General features: G+C 33.2%; 1 protein-coding gene across 1 annotated transcript in view; it reads left to right on the top strand.

Moving 5' to 3' along the window:
* The window catches only part of LOC143064531 (uncharacterized), a 45253-nt gene that overhangs the window by 13829 nt on the left and 14946 nt on the right, over nucleotides 1-16478 (top strand). Inside the window, exons 8-18 of the mRNA XM_076237417.1 lie at nucleotides 597-700; nucleotides 2624-2811; nucleotides 6696-6853; nucleotides 9541-9677; nucleotides 10187-10407; nucleotides 10615-10866; nucleotides 11105-11239; nucleotides 12366-12560; nucleotides 13583-13750; nucleotides 14669-14811; nucleotides 16140-16303. Of these exons, the coding sequence (XP_076093532.1) occupies nucleotides 597-700; nucleotides 2624-2811; nucleotides 6696-6853; nucleotides 9541-9677; nucleotides 10187-10407; nucleotides 10615-10866; nucleotides 11105-11239; nucleotides 12366-12560; nucleotides 13583-13750; nucleotides 14669-14811; nucleotides 16140-16303 (1865 nt within the window). The remainder of the gene's footprint in view (nucleotides 1-596; nucleotides 701-2623; nucleotides 2812-6695; nucleotides 6854-9540; nucleotides 9678-10186; nucleotides 10408-10614; nucleotides 10867-11104; nucleotides 11240-12365; nucleotides 12561-13582; nucleotides 13751-14668; nucleotides 14812-16139; nucleotides 16304-16478) is intronic.

Raw genomic sequence — 16478 nt, 5'->3', positions numbered from 1 at the left:
CGTTTATTTTTAATACAGATAATAAAAAAATATCGTCCATTTGGATAAAAAACGGGAATGCATGACAACAGATTTACCCGATATTCTCGTTTTTCCAGTGGACGAGTCTATTACGTTTTTGACACGTGTGTTGAAACTTATTTTCCTACGATGTTTTTATATTATATTTGTTCTTTATCAGTTTTCGTGCTTGAAGATCATTATTCACCAAGTTTTCTGGAATTGATTAAGAGCTACGTGAATCTGTTTTTCTTGTTTGTGAAATGACGATTTAATTTCGTCTTTGTCCGTGCATCCCCCTTTTTTTTACGGGAAATTATTAGACAATGTTATGCGATGTTTATTGCAGCTGAGCAATAGTTTTTCATCGAACTAAAAATTTAAGGAATATGACAAAAAAAGCATAACAAACATATTATTAGAAAGGTGAAATATATATTTATTTTGCATATCAGTTTTATGTCTTGAAAGATATTTTTTCTTTTTTTTATCCCGACCGACCGACCCGACTTTTTCATGGAGAAAATCCGTAAACCAACAAATTAAAAAACCGTGGCCTTGGCATGTTTTGATATTATTTGACCTTTTGATTTTAGACAATACCAGAGTGAAGAGAGGGTAGAAATGGAAACAAAGAATCACTTAGAACAACAAAATATGGATCTGAAATCACAACTAGCTAAGGTTACAGCTAAACATAGTATGTTATTAATTTTTACAGGAAGAACTTTAAATGGTCAGCAGCATTTGTAATTAAAATAAAAAAAACTTGGGAACATAATGAGACCATTTTTCCGTTTCCATGGTGATGGCAGCCATTTTTTTAGTTCCAATATTGAAAAGCAACAGGAAAGTCAGGGTTCCTTGTTATAGTGCACCATCATTCAGATTGGTTCCTTTGGCTCTGAGAAAGCGGGCGGACAAAATTAGGTGGAAGAAAAATAATAACTAGAATTGCCATTGCAAGCAATAGCGAAAGTCACCCTTCCCCCCATTGTCACTAAGCGGTAGCCATTTCAAAACAACTTAACCGTGAATGCAGATCTATGAATTGCGATATATCTTTCTGTAAATTTTCAGTAATATAAGAGCATTGTCAAAAATTTCACATTTCTGCTGTTTCCATGGCAACGGCAGCCATTTTGAAAATTTCAAAGTCAAAAGTCTCATCTATACATGCCAGTTGACAATAATATTAAGTTTGGAGCATTTTGAAAATATTTGACAATTCTGCAGTTTCCATGGCAACGGTGGCCATTTTGGAAATTCCAACTCCAAAAGCCTCATGCAGACTTGACAGTCAACAATCATACTAAGTATCAATACTTTTTGAGCATTTTGAAATTTTTGAAATTTTTGACATTTTGGCTGGTTTCTATGGTAACACAGACCATTCCCAATTTCTAATGGCAGATACCACATTGGTACATGGGAGGGAACATACCATAAGAGTTTCAATGGATTTGACCTACCATTTTAAGGAAGTAAATGCCACTTTTTAAGGTTTTTAAAGCGTTTTGACCATTTTTGCCTTGTTTCCATGGTAAGACATTTTCGAAATTCTAACGCCAAATTCCACATCTACCAAAGTTGCTAATCGTTATGCTAAAGTTTCAAAAAATTTGGAGCATTTTGATATTTTGGAAATTTTTTGTGTAGTTTCCATGACAACATAGTAGTTCCAATGATGGCCAAAATCATCCAAAACCAGTATATGGCCAGCACCTACATTGTATCAAAATATAATGATTCTGAGTTTAAGCATCTCCAAATTATTCACCAAAACCCAAAAATTGAATTTTTCACATTTGTTCCGTTTCCATGGTAACGGCAGCCATTTTTAATGGTCTTATGACCTACTGCAACCCGGAATTTTGTGTTCCTCATTGTCTCCAAGAATACTGCCGGACAAAATCATTGGAAGAATAAGAATAATAATAGTAAAGAAACAGAGGAAAAGCAATATGTCACCCGACATTGTCGATCGGGTGACATAAATATAGTAGGAAACTGTAATCTTAAACAATATTAAAACAAGCTATTCTGTACAGTTTTCAGGTCTATAATTCTAATGGTAAATAGGGGTACACAGTTCAACTCATATACATTTTTGAGATGAAAAATAATGATTATTCACTGAAAAATATTTTTTAGTTTTCATGACAGTTTTGTTTTGTATTTTGTAAGTGAATTTCTGAAAAAGTCTACTGAAAAAAATGCTTATATTTTTTGCATCTATTGTTTGTTATTGCATATTGCATTGGATTTTCATTTAGTTTCAAAATAAGTATGGTAGTTACATGTAGTTAATGTATATATGTTTAAATACAAATTGATGTCTTATTGAGGGGGGATAGGACCTTTATCAGTACTTCGGGATAGGGTGTTTTTAAGCTCTGGATTTCAGGATTGACCCTTTCGGGATCCCGGAAATTCTTTTTTCGAATTCAGGATTTCGGGATTTAAATTTATTTAAATTCAAGACCTCAGGATTTCATGTTTTTAAGCCCGGGATTTCAGGATCAGGGCCCCTCCTACCCCCCCTTATTGTATCAAACATTTTTACTGACTTGTTCACCAGATTTTCATTTTGTATCAACAATTTTGTAATGTTGATTTTTAGATAAATCTGACAATGAGTTGATGATGATGGAGAGTATTAAAAAAGAAAACACACGACTGAAGTCTCAAGTAAATAGACAACAAGAACAGCTAAATACCTGTACACAGGAGATAGAAGAGAGTAGAACCATGCTGGTCCAACTAGAACAACTAGCTTCTCAAGTTCAACAGGATCAAAGCAGAGGCAGTGTAAGTATACGACGTACATGTACCTTGACCTATAATGGTTTACTTCTATAAATTGTTACTTGGATGGAGAGTTGTCTCATTGGCACCCATACCACACCTTCCTATATCTATTGACACTTTTTATGCCCCACCTACGATCACCTACGATAGTAGAGGGGCATTATGTTTTCTGGTCTGTGCCTCCGTTCGTTCGTTCGTCCGTCTGTGCGTCCGTTCGCTTTAGGTTAAAGTTTTTGGTCAAGGTAGTTTTTGAAGAAGTTGAAGTCCAATCAACTTGAAACTTAGTACACATGTTCCCTATGATATGATCTTTGTAATTATAATTCCAAATTATAAGTTTGACCCCAATTTCACGGTCCACTGAACATAGAAAATGATAGTGCGAGTGGGGCATCCGTGTACTATGGACACATTCTTGTTATATGTGCAGTCCAACATGATATACATAAATCGTTGTATATATGCCTTAATCATTAGAATTAAGATGTTGACACAAAAGAAATATCTTTAGGGGAAACCACTTGTTCTATTACCAAAGTTATTTCAACTGATCGGGCGGAGCTTACGTTTTAATTTGCATGAGGACAGTCGATTTGAAAATGTGTGTGATTACATGTACAATGATTGCCGTTATAGTTATTACTGATTTCTAATCACCTAACAGTGACTTCAAAGGAATTTACAAAAGAATGGCTGGACAATGCATTGATGAGTGTATCCTAAAACACTTATCTATAGATGGACTGGTTTATTATGAGCTAACTGGATAAACTCCCCCAGTCAAGTGAAATAAATTGAGTAATACCAATAAGAAACTTAAGACAATTGCCATACAAACAACTATTTAAAGAAAAAGGGCATTTAGGACCATTTTTCTTTAATTTTTATGCCCCACCTAAGATAGTAGAGGGGCATTATGTTTTCTGGTCTGTGGCTTCATTTGTTTGTTCGTCCGTTCGACCCAACCTACAATAGTAGAGGGGCATTATGTTTTTTGGTCTGTGGCTCCATTTGTTCGTTCGTCTGTGCGTCCGTTCAGGTTAAAGTTTTTGGTCAAGATAGTTTTTGATGAAGCTGAAGTCCAATCAACTTGAAACTTAGTACACTTGTTGCTTATGATATGATCTTTCTAATTTTAAAGCCAAATTAGACTTTTGACCACAATTTCATGGTTAACGAAACATAGAAAATGAAAGTGGGAGTTTCAGGTTAAAGTTTTTGGTCAAGGTAGTTTTTGATGAAGCTGAAGTCCAATCAACTTGAAACTTAGTACACTTGTTGCTTATTATATGATCTTTCTAATTTTAAAGCCAAATTAGACTTTTGACCCCGATTTCACGGTTCACTAAACATAGAAAATGAAAGTGGGAGTTTCGGGTTAAAGTTTTTGGTCAAGGTAGTTTTTGATGAAGCTGAAGTCTAATCAACTTGAAACTTAGTACACTTGTTGCTTATGAAATGATCTTTCTAATTTTAAAGCCAAATTAGACTTTTGACCCCAATTTCACGGTTCACGAAACATAGAAAATGAAAGTGGGAGTTTCAGGTTAAAGTTTTTGGTCAAGGTAGTTTTTGATGAAGCTGAAGTCCAATCAACTTGAAACTTAGTACACTTTTTAGCTCACCTGGCCCGAAAGGCCAAGTGAGCTTTTCTCATCACTTGGCATCCGTTGTCCGTTGTCGTCGTTAACTTTTTACATTTTGAACTTCTTCTAAAGAACCACTAAATGGAATGAAACCAAACATGGCATGAATGTTCCTTATGAGGTGATAACCAAGTGTTGTTACTTTGTAGCCGATCCATCATCCAAGATGGCCACCAGCAGGGGACTTAGTTTAACAAAGGACCCTATGGGAAATGCATACAAATGACTTCTTTTAGAGAACCTCTGAATGGAATGAAACCAAACATGGCATGAATGTTCCTTAAGAGGTGCCGACCAAGTGTTGTTACTTTGTAGCCGATCCATTTCCAAGATGGCCGCCAGCGGCGGACTAATTTTAACATAGGACCCTATAGGAAATGCATACAAATGACTTCTTTTAGAGAACCACTAAATGGAATGAAACCAAACATGGCATGAATGTTCATTATGAGGTGCTGACTAAGTGTTGTTACTTTGTAGCCGATCCAGTATCCAAGATGGCCTCCAGCGGGGGACTTAGTTTAACATAGGACCCTACGGGAAATACATACAAATGTTTTCTTTTAATGAACCACTGAATGGAATGAAACCAAACATAGCATGAATGTTCCTAAGGAGATACTGACCAAGTGTTGTTACTTTGTCGCCATTCCAACGTCCAAGATGGCCGCCAGTGGGAGATGTAGTTTAACATAGGACCATATGGGAAATGCATACAAATGACTTCTTTTAAAGAACCACTAAATGGAATGAAACCAAACATGGCATGAATGTTCCTTATGAGGTGCGGACCAAGTGTTGTTACTTTGTAGCCGATCCATCATCCAAGATGGCCGCCAGCGGGGGACTTAGTTTAACATAGGACCCTACGGGAAATATGTACAAATGTCTTCTTATAGAGAACCACTTAATGGAATGAAACCAAATATGGCATGAATGTTCCTTATGAGGTTCTGACCAAGTGTTGTTACTTTGTAGCCGATCCATCATCCAAGATGGCTGCCAGCGGGGGACTTAGTTTAACATAGGACCCTATGGGAAATACATACAAGTTTCTTCTTATAGAGAACCACTAAATGGAATGAAACCAAACATAGCAGTAATGTTCCTTATGAGATGCTGACCAAGAGTTGTTACTTTGTAGCCGATCCAACATCCAAGATGGCCGCCAGCAGGGGGACTTAGTTTAACATAGGACCCTACGGGAAATACATACAAATGTTTTCTTTTAATGAACCACTGAATGGAATGAAACCAAACATAGCATGAATGTTCCTAATGAGATACTGACCAAGTGTTGTTACTTTGTCGCCATTCCAACGTCCAAGATGGCCGCCAGTGGGAGATGTAGTTTAACATAGGACCATATGGGAAATGCATACAAAAGTATTCTTCTAAAGAACCACTGCATTGAATGAAATCAAACATAGCATGAATGTTCCTTTCCTTATGAGGTGCTGGCCAAATGTTGTTACTTTTAGCCAAATTTTATTTTCTTTTATATGATTTCAAAAACCCAAGTAGAATCAGGTGAGCGATACAGGCTCTTGAGAGCCTCTAGTTGTTAAAGTTTTTGGTCAAGGTAGTTTTTGATGAAGCTGAAGTCCAATCAACTTGAAACTTAGTACACTTGTTGCTTATGATATGATCTTTCTAAGTTTAATTAGATTATTACCCAATTTCACAGTTCATGGAACATAGAAAAGGATAGTGCGAGTGGGCATCCATGTACTTTGGACACATTCTTGTTACTTTATTCATTTATCTTATACTTAAAATTGTAATTTTCTTATACTTAAAATGGTAATTTTCAAATTTGAATACAATTTAATGGCCTTATTGCACATAATTTTACATAAATAGGTATGTTGATTAAACCCTGCAAACAATGCAAAAGGTCATACTTCCATATATATTGAGAACAACTGATATCGTGGGACCCTTACCTCACAAAGATAAAGTATATGAAAAATCACTGGAAATATTTTGGAATATAAATGTATTAATGAATATTTGCCAGTAGTATATTATTTTTCATGTATGTAAAGTTAAGTATCTTATTTTGATAATAACTACTTTATGTGTGAAAAGTGTGTTCATATATTACAAGATATTTTGTTTGTTATTTTTTTAGGTTTTTATGCTGAAAATGTATAAGAATGTTCATCAGTCTATACCATTAAAAAATACAAAAACTTTTAACAACTATTTTAATGCACAATACTTGAATATTTATAGAGAGGTGCAAGTTTCAATGACAGTGGTGTATGTAGTGTGAGACAGGACCAAGGGGCTTCTGGTGGCTTTTATAAGTCTACACATATTGAGCTTGATACCTTCACAACAGAACAAACATCCCCCAGGGGAGGTGCTAGAGCTATCTTACAGGATCTCAGGTTTGTTTTATTACAAATTCTGATAGAACAACTAACAATGAGAAGCTCAAACTGTTTAACAGGATCTATGCACAACTTGTCTTGTAAAGACAGGTTTTCCTATTTATAAGATAAAATTGAGAAAGAAAATAGGTAATATGTGAAAGAGACAACAACCCGACCAAAGAGCAAAAAAAACAGCTGAAGGCCACCAGTAATAATGTATGTCATAGTAAACTCCGAAATATATAAATGAACTAAAATTAAAAGATCAGGATGAGTGTTTGAAATTTTAAGATATTTGGTCTGTTTGCAAAATGATGCTTTTAAAAGCATTTGTCTTCTTTCACCTTATGCTGAAAATTCCAAAAAGAATGAAATTTGTAGTCAATAATTCTGGAACACTTAAAGGTCTTAGGACAATGTGGTTTTCATTCTAAATATTTTGTTAACTACCAATTCAATAGGAATGTTTGTGTTCTAAGTTCGAAATCTACTAAAGGAAACAATAATTTTATCCTAAAAAATATTGGAGATGGTTTCAAAATGTATACCGTTTTTGAATATAAATCTGTAATGAGAACTTTGGAGAGTTTTTTAGTCTAGAGTAGCATTCTAAACTGACCAGTTACCAGCAATATCTCTGTCAAAATAGAAACAAAGGTTGAAATCAGATGGAAAATGGTAAAGGAACTGTATCTATCTGTTATGTGGGAATGACTATTTCATAAATTAGTATCACATATAGTACTGTAAATTCAGAAATCATTGCGATGTTTTTTATTATTGCGAAAAATGTAACAGGGTTATAATCGCAATAATTTAAACTCACATTTTGAAAGGAGTAGGTTCAGTAAGACCCCTTTTTGACCCCAAAATATAGCAGTTTTACAAAATTGTTAAAATGTAAACTCTTAGTTATTTATTTGAAAGTAGAATGCTTCTGCTACATAAATATGGGCTGTTTTTGACAATACAATACACATATATTGGGTACTAGCATCATTAACCAGTGTTCTCCCCAGGATTTTTGGATAGCGCTGTGGTAAGTGCGTAATTTTCTACAATTCTCATTAACTTTGTTGCGGCGCACGGTTTGTTTGAAATTGATTTGTTATGTGTTTTCTTATATTATGCTATTGATGTTTTCTCTTGTAATGGTCTGGATATAGAAGAAGAGTCTTTTTTCTCCATTGTAAATTCATACTATCTGTGTATAAAACCCAAGGAGAAGTCTTTTTCCATGATGGGTCTATACCAGACTGCCTATGTGAAGATTTCTTTGCACTAACAGGTCATGTTGCAGAACATGTAGGATCAACAAAAATAAAGTGATTTTCAGCTTCTGTGTTTGGTTTTGTAACCCACTGTAGCAGTGTACTGTTAACCTTACGACGTTTGACAGGAATTGACATTTTTTAGCATAATGATTTCTTATTTTTTCTGACCTTATTTAACGTTTTATAATATTCAAAGGGCTTCATCCAAGCTGGACATCAAGAAAGTGAATTTCTCAAGTCTAGTATCAGCTTGGGGTTTGTTTTTCTAATCATATCCTCTCATTTGTTTTCAAATGGTAAAATACATTACTGTAGAATCGCTGACTAAACAATTATTAGTTTGAATAGGTGATAATTAATACCTCAAGGACTTGCTCATTTTCGGGGTTCGTATGGATAGTAAACCTGGCAAATTGTAACAAACCCTGTGTTTGATGTGATCGTTTTTGATCGATTTTAAAAACATTGTTTGTTCAAAGTTCGTAAAACAAGTTTGTGACAGTTGTCAGGAAATTACGGTCAATTTATTTCATCTCATTTCATTCATATATGCCTTAAAAAAAATAGATGTCAATGTTGAAATCTTTGTTTATTTTGATCTTTCAAAGTCGCCATTTTGTAAAATTTATTAGACTGGTCCCGCAGAGTTACTTGATACAACTGAAATAATTCATTCAGAAAAAGTAAACAAGTCGATCAACGATCCGATGTGAAAAATAAACGGGAAATTTGAAAAAATTACGAAAAAAATATATCGACACGCTGCGTTGGATAGCGCTGCGGTCAGTGCAATAGAACAGTGGGAAATTGTGATAGTGCTGAAAAACGCTGCGCTAAAACTGCCTGGGGAGAACACTGTAAAAAATAACAAATGCTAAATTACTGAAATCTTCACAATTTTAGCATTTTAGTGAAATTTTTGACGGATTCCGTCTTAAATGAAAGTGGCCACATTTTTTGTGTTCATTCTTAATATTGAAATGTAAGTTGTAATTGATGATAATACATAACATATATAAAGGTTGAGGATGAACACGGATAACTTTCATTTTTGACAAAAAACATCTGAAAAGGGACATTTTTTGGCATATTTGATAGATTTTTATATTTAAGCTTGAATCAAGCGTTTTTAATGACTAAATCAGTAAACACTTCCACATAAATTAATTGAATCATCTGAAATAGACACTTAAGTGTTTAAAAAATGTCCAAAATCTTTTGTAAGATGAACTTGAAATTTGAGACCATAATCGGCCCTTACCGGACAGACCTACTCCTTTGTTATATATGAATTAAACAGGATTTTTCTCAATATAGCAAAAATTAAAATCACATTTTAGTCTAAAATGACAAATTCACAATAATTTCTTAATTTACAGTAATTCTTTTATACATGATTAAAGAAGACATATACATTTAAATTTATAGGATGCAGTTAGCAATGAAAGATGCAGAAATCCAAAGTTTACAGGCCAGTCTTCAGTCGAAGGAAGCCAGTAGTCAGACTGTTGTCATAGAAAGCCTTAAGTCAGACCTTACATCTCTCATTGATAATAATAAAAAGGGTTGGTATATAAATGTTGAACATTTGGTATCAGGATATTTTATTTATCTTTTAAAATAATGAGGAGGAAAGCACTTATTTAAACAAGCTCAAAAAAGTAATATCACAAAAATACTGAACGTCAAGGATAATTCTAAATGGAAAGTTCCTATCAAGTGGATAAAATCAAAAACTTAAATTCATCAAGCAAATGGATAACAACTGTCATATTCCTGACTTGGTACAGGCATTTTCTTATGTATTAAATGGTGCATTAAACCTAGTTTTAAATGATCATTGACCATGCACTATCCACATTGTGGTTCAACTGGACTCTAAGGTTCAGTATTATTGAAATCCACAAAAAGAAATAATTCCATAATAACATCAAGTGAAAATGGTATGTATATTGTTAATATGCCACTAAGGAAAAAACGATTAAAAATGGTCACAGCAGTTAAAAACATGTGCCAAAATGTAGATAAATAACATCATATTGAGAATGACAAAAATATAAATATGATTTTTCAGGACTTACTAGGGCACAAGAGATGGAATCTGCCATTAGTTGTTTAGAAGCTGACAAATCCAAGTTAGTAAGCCAGTTAGCCGAGGCCAAACGAGATCTGGCTGATAGAGAAACCCAGAATACTTCTCTAGAAACAAGAATCAATCAGCGTAATACACAGCTTATAGAACTCCAGGAACAAATTAATGAAAAGTGTATGGAAATAACTACCATTGAACGTGAGGTAAGATTATAGTACCTATGATAGGTAATAAATTGTAAGAAATACAATGCCATCAATTATACAGATAAGCTCTGTTTCCTATGAAAAAGATCAAAGAAATAACTGCTATTTAACCATATAAATTTAAAAAACATGATTCTTTGTCATCAATAATAGTTGAATAGTTGCTGTTGCCTTGGTTAATATTTGTGAACCATTTTATTTCAGTCAAGAAGAAAAACTTCACAGATGGCTAATCTTGAACAACAGCTGGATCAGAAGATGACAGAGTTTTCTGCAACGGTAGCTCGCATGAAACAGCTTGAGGAAGAAGTAGTTTCAAAAGAGGACGAGGCTAATCGCTATCAGAAAGAGTTACATGAGAAAAATCAAGCTTTACAGAAAGTGAGGACCTCAACTGATCAGAACCAACAACTTCAGAGAGAACAATTTAATGAATATGAAAAACAAATAGATATCGTAAGTTTGATTTGTACTTTTTGTGTTGAAAAGGTTTTCTTTTAAATTTTGAAATGAAAAACAAACAGGAAGAAATTTTGTGAAAAAAACCTAAACAGAACATAATTAGGTAACAAGGATATTGTGTGTATCACTCATATCATTCATATCTATGGCTATATTAAGATTTGATCAAAAGTTTTAGGAACAACTTGTTCTGTCATGTATTGCAGTAAATTGTAAAGATTATGTTTTACAGATTCAAAACGAAATGGATAAAGCCAGCAGTGAGCTGAAGAACAAAGAAAGGGAAACAACTCATCTAAAGAGGGACCTTGAGCATGCTAACTCACATATAAAAAGCTTAGAACAATCATTAAAGACTACCAGAGAGGTAACATACTATTATCACATTAATTTATAAAACATACAATAATACTTACATTTCAACAGGTAATGAAGTATTCTAATTTTCATATAGCTAAGAATAATATTAATTATAATGATTAAAGGACATATTTGTCTGAGGTTGGAACTATTTTAAGAGTTGACAATTATCTGATAATATTAGTCTTCAGGTATAAAACCACTAATTCATAGCCCCATTGCTTTCTATGTTAAATTCTGCAATTTCAAGCATTAATGGCTACTTTGTCTTAAGTTCAAATAAAGTGGCAATTATTTCATGTCAAAACTGTACCTTATCCTGACTTGTGCTGAAAAAATTAACATATCTTTTAATGGCATATTCGAGTATACTTGTTCCCGGAAGTTTGATAGTACAAAAACTTGAACTTCTGATCTGAACAACAGGCCAAATGTGCCCCCTATCAAAATTTCATATACTTCTTTATTATTTGAATAAATCTTTCAACAAGGGATCTTCAGTGTTTTTAAGTCCCCAAGCTTTCATTTGATACCAAAATTACCCAAATATACCCCCTTTTGACAAAGATACAGCAATGCAGAGAAACTAATTTGTTTTAAATATGTACTAGTACTACTACTTTCTTGTATGTTCTTTTCGACCGGGCCTGAATTAGTGGTTCTATACAGTAAAGAGGTCAAACATAGCAATTGATGAAGCACACACTACTAGGTTGATTATGTCTCACAGTTCACTTGAAGTTAATTGACTTGCTCATATAAAAAGTGGAAGTGTAATATTTCAGATTTGTTGCTGTGGTGCAACTTCTTTTTGGATTAAAAATGATCAGTTACAAATATTTCACAAAGAAAGACACCCAATACAGGAGTTTAATATTATCAAATGATAAAAGGATAAAAGTGAACAAAAAGACTTTGCATGTAGTCAAATGACCAGATATAACCATAATGTTCTTCATGATAGTTGTTCTAGGTCATGGTGCTGTTCTGATATTTACTGAACATGTCTAAATGATGGCCTTGTGATTGAACATGTTCAAATATCTGTTTTGATAATTGCCAAAGTCAAATGAAACCAAATTTGACAGAGTGGTTCCTTCTGTGATGCTGTATACATATTTACTGTATTTTAGGAGTTAAATATCAAATCTAAGCAAAACAGAGAGGCTCTGTCACAACTTGATGTACAACAAACAGAGGCAACATCCCAGATAAAACAGATGGAGACAGCACTGCTGGTATGCAGGGAAGAAATCAAATCTTACATTGAAGCATTAGAAGATTCTAAGGAAAGATTTGATAGAGAACTCCAATACAAGGAAGATAGGGTATGCTGATGATATGGAATTCTACAGATTCTTTAATTCTTTACTAGAGATGCATGTATGTAATCATCAAGGCCATAAAAATCAATTTAGATAACAAATAAGTAGATTGCATTTTTAAAAATTTAAATTCACATGGAAATATAGCGCCTGTCCGTTCAATATTCTATTCCCTCTCATGTGTACAACTCTTGTGCAGATTTTCATGAGTTATATCTTATCAACAATGTCTAGAACAAGATCACAAATCAGTGCCCTTAAAACTATTATTAATGTTGTTATGCCATTTAGAAATGTAAATGTAAGAGCTTTGGGCTTAAAGCTTTTGGTCAAGATAGTTTTTGATGAAATTGAAGTCCAATCAACTTGAAACTTTAAACACATGTTCCCTATGGTGTGATCTTTCTAATTTTAATGCAAAATTAGAGTTTTGACTCTAATTTCACCGTCCACTGAACATAACAAATGGTAGTGCGGTTTGGGCAACCGTGTACTGTGGACACATTCTTGTTTTTAAGAGTTATGCCCCTTGGAAAATTACATAGTTCTTTTAGCGTTAGAATTAACAAAAAATTGATATATTGGTGTTTTTAGCATTCTGAATTATTCCCAGAAGTCAATATTGTGGTTTATACTTAGTTTTTGGTAAAAAATAAAGTATTAATTGTTTTTAGAGAATATCTGTTTTTGCTAGGATTTTATAAAAAAGTTAATATATAGGAATAATTCACTTCTCCAAGTGATTTCTTATGTCAAAAATAATTGTTTGTCTACAAAAACACAAAGTGATTGAAACTAAACAAAGTTCTGATTTATCACAAAATACACACTGATTTAAATACTGGTATAGAAATTTATGAAAATTAACACCCCTATACACATGAACTGTTTGAATGCATCAGACTCTGTGCCTCAACCATAAAATGTACAAGCAGAGCCATTGCTGGCATGTGAGTTTTCTAGTGAAGATTTCTTTTCTAATTTTGTACACATCTTTAAAATATCCTTTTTGTTATTGATTTTAGTTACGGGAATTGGAAAGGCAGTTGAAACATGCTAGAAAACTTCATGATGACAAACACCAAGAGAACCTAGATTTTGAGAAAACGTTGCATGAACACCAAACAATGTTACAACATAGCACATGTCGTATTACTGAGTTAGAAGATAGTCAGACAGAATTACAACAACAGGTAACAAACATAATATTTCTCTACTTGAGACAATTAGATTCAAAAAGAAATTAATATCGGACTGTTAAGAGTGGAGAAATATTGTATTGTATGAGCTTTAGTGGTGGTATTTGCCTCTCTCATGAGTTTTAGATGACATATACAGACAAGATTTATCTTTCTTTTTCAATGACAACTGAAGATGTGTTCTTTCTATGTGACTTCATTAAGCATGCTTGCAATATTCACAACGTCACAATAAAAAATGTGCTATCACAATGGAATTTTGAGCAAAAGAACTGAGATAAAACCAACCACAAATTATCCAGCTGGTCTGTGGAAGGATTTATTTAAGTATTGAATGAATTTTTTTGTAACTTCATTGGGGTGTAAAAGCTTGGACCGAAGTACATTTTCTAAGAAGCGCGGAAGCACTTCATTCTAAAAATGTGCGCACTGTCCAAGCTTTTACAACCCTATGAAGTTACAAAAAGATGCATTCAATACTTTTATATAAATTATATTTTTTATCTATGATCACGAAAACACGATTTCTATCAAGTTTTTATTTAACTTACCTGTGCACTATATTTTTGACCTCGTGTCATCATGAATGATAAATTTTATTGTGTAATGAAGTTGATTAAGGAATAACGCAAGATTGCAATGTAGAAAATCAGAATAACGTATTATAATGAAACATACATCTAATGTAAGTATATATATATATCTATAATAAAGGGTTTACATCTGTATAATATGTACGGTCAATTGATATGTATGGCTTTGCATGGCTTACTACTAAAGAATATAGTTTTTGCTTTTACGGAATTTCAAATATGTTTTATTAATGATAAATATGTATAAGGGTTATCATTATTTGTTAAATTTTTCTCTCAGATTTCTTTCCTTAAATGTTATTATATATCTTGCTATCAGGTTTCAATATATGAACATCAGACATTGACAGAGAAATCACAGTTCATGACAGAACTACAGTCATCAGACAGAAAACTCAAGCAAGCTTGTATTGACCTGGAGGAAAGGACTAACACAATCACTAAACTAACAGATGCACTAAGGTACAGGATGTTAACGTAAATAGAGTTTATCACAAGTCCAACAGCGGAGGCTATATTGTAACCATCTTGTTTATCTGTTTGTCTGTCTGTTCATCCAACAAATACTTTAATGGATAAAAATAATGAACAAAACTACTTCATATTTGGCAGCAGTTTGACTGTGATGACTTGTAATGTGTGAACATGCTTCATATCTGTCAGACATCAACTTCTCTTATTTCAGGGGGTAGACCCTGGTAACCCCAGAATTTTCCACTCATTTGATTTTTCTCAAGTTTACCATATTGAAATGATCAGGGTCCATGATTCTTCTGCCGAAGTTTTGAAAATCTTCTACCTTACATTTTATGTTTATGGTATATTAAATATGACCAAATTTGGAGTACCCTAAAATACAGTCGAAAAACACTTAGTAGGCATGTATTATTGTATGTTTTTATGCCCCATTTATGGGCATTATGTTTTCTGGTCTGTGCGTCCGTTCGTCCGTCCGTTCGTCCGTCTGTTCGTCCGTTCGTTCGTTTGTCCGTCTGTCCCGCTTCAGGTTAAAGTTTTTGGTCGAGGTAGTTTTTGATGAAGTTGAAGTCTAATCAACTTGAAACTTAGTACATATGTTCTGTATGATATGATCTTTCTAATTTTAATTCCAAATTAGAGATTTAACCCCATTTTCACGGTCCACTGAACATAGAAAATGATAGTGCGGATGGGGCATCCGTGTACTGGGGACACATTCTTGTTGCACATGTTCTAATTAGGAATATCCATGAGTGTTAAAAATTTGTGGAAGAAACATATGTTGAAGTAAATCTGAAATGTCATATCAGTAGTTGAACCCTGAATGTAGAGAAATGATGTAGGTTGTAACTTCTGGGCAGTATAGAATACTATAGATAACATTTTTTTTTTCAAACTTTGCTAGAAAAAAAAATCATCATTCAATTCCTTCAAAATACAAACAATGAACTATTCTTTATACACCTTGAAAATCACAAAATTTTATTGAATTTGACCGAAATTTACTAAATGTTCAAACAATTGGGCTTTCAGTCAAAAGAAAAAGAGATTTTTTTTTGAACAAGATTCTTTTTTTTTCTTCTTTAAAACCTTCAAAATTTTCTTTTTACATTATTTTTATGTGTTTAATTGAAAATTGTATGGTGCCAACAATAGCTATAGTCATATATTTATAATGAAATCAGTTAAGTTCAGTAAAGGACGATTAAGTATACCCTGGGGCTGAGTTTCCTTATTTAAAACTAAAGGAGCAGTGTGCTTTATTCACAATAATGAAATGTATATTCATATCAAATATATGTTTTATACAGAAATCTAGAGGAAGAAAAAGGTCATATGAATTCTGAAATCAACATGTTAGAACAACAGCTACAAGATGAACAGGAAAACAGTGATAAGAAGTCTTCCAGGATGAATAAATTAGAGAAGGATACGAGAGATCTTAGGGTTCAACTGGAACAAAAACTGGAGATGAGTAAGTTAGGAGGGATAACAGGAGGAAGTTAATTAGGAAAACTAATATATTTGTTTACCGAGTACTGTGGATTCATTTATTGTCATGGATACCAATTTTTGTTGGATTAGGAAAACTTGCATTTTCGTAGACATTTGAATTTAATAGTGGTTTTCCATCATGTTAATCATATAGA

The sequence above is a fragment of the Mytilus galloprovincialis genome, chromosome 2 (genome assembly GCF_965363235.1).
Source record: "Mytilus galloprovincialis chromosome 2, xbMytGall1.hap1.1, whole genome shotgun sequence".
Lineage (NCBI taxonomy): Eukaryota > Metazoa > Mollusca > Bivalvia > Mytilida > Mytilidae > Mytilus > Mytilus galloprovincialis.
The sequence above is the reverse complement of the archived record's forward strand: the minus strand, read 5'-3'. Positions and strand labels throughout refer to the sequence as shown.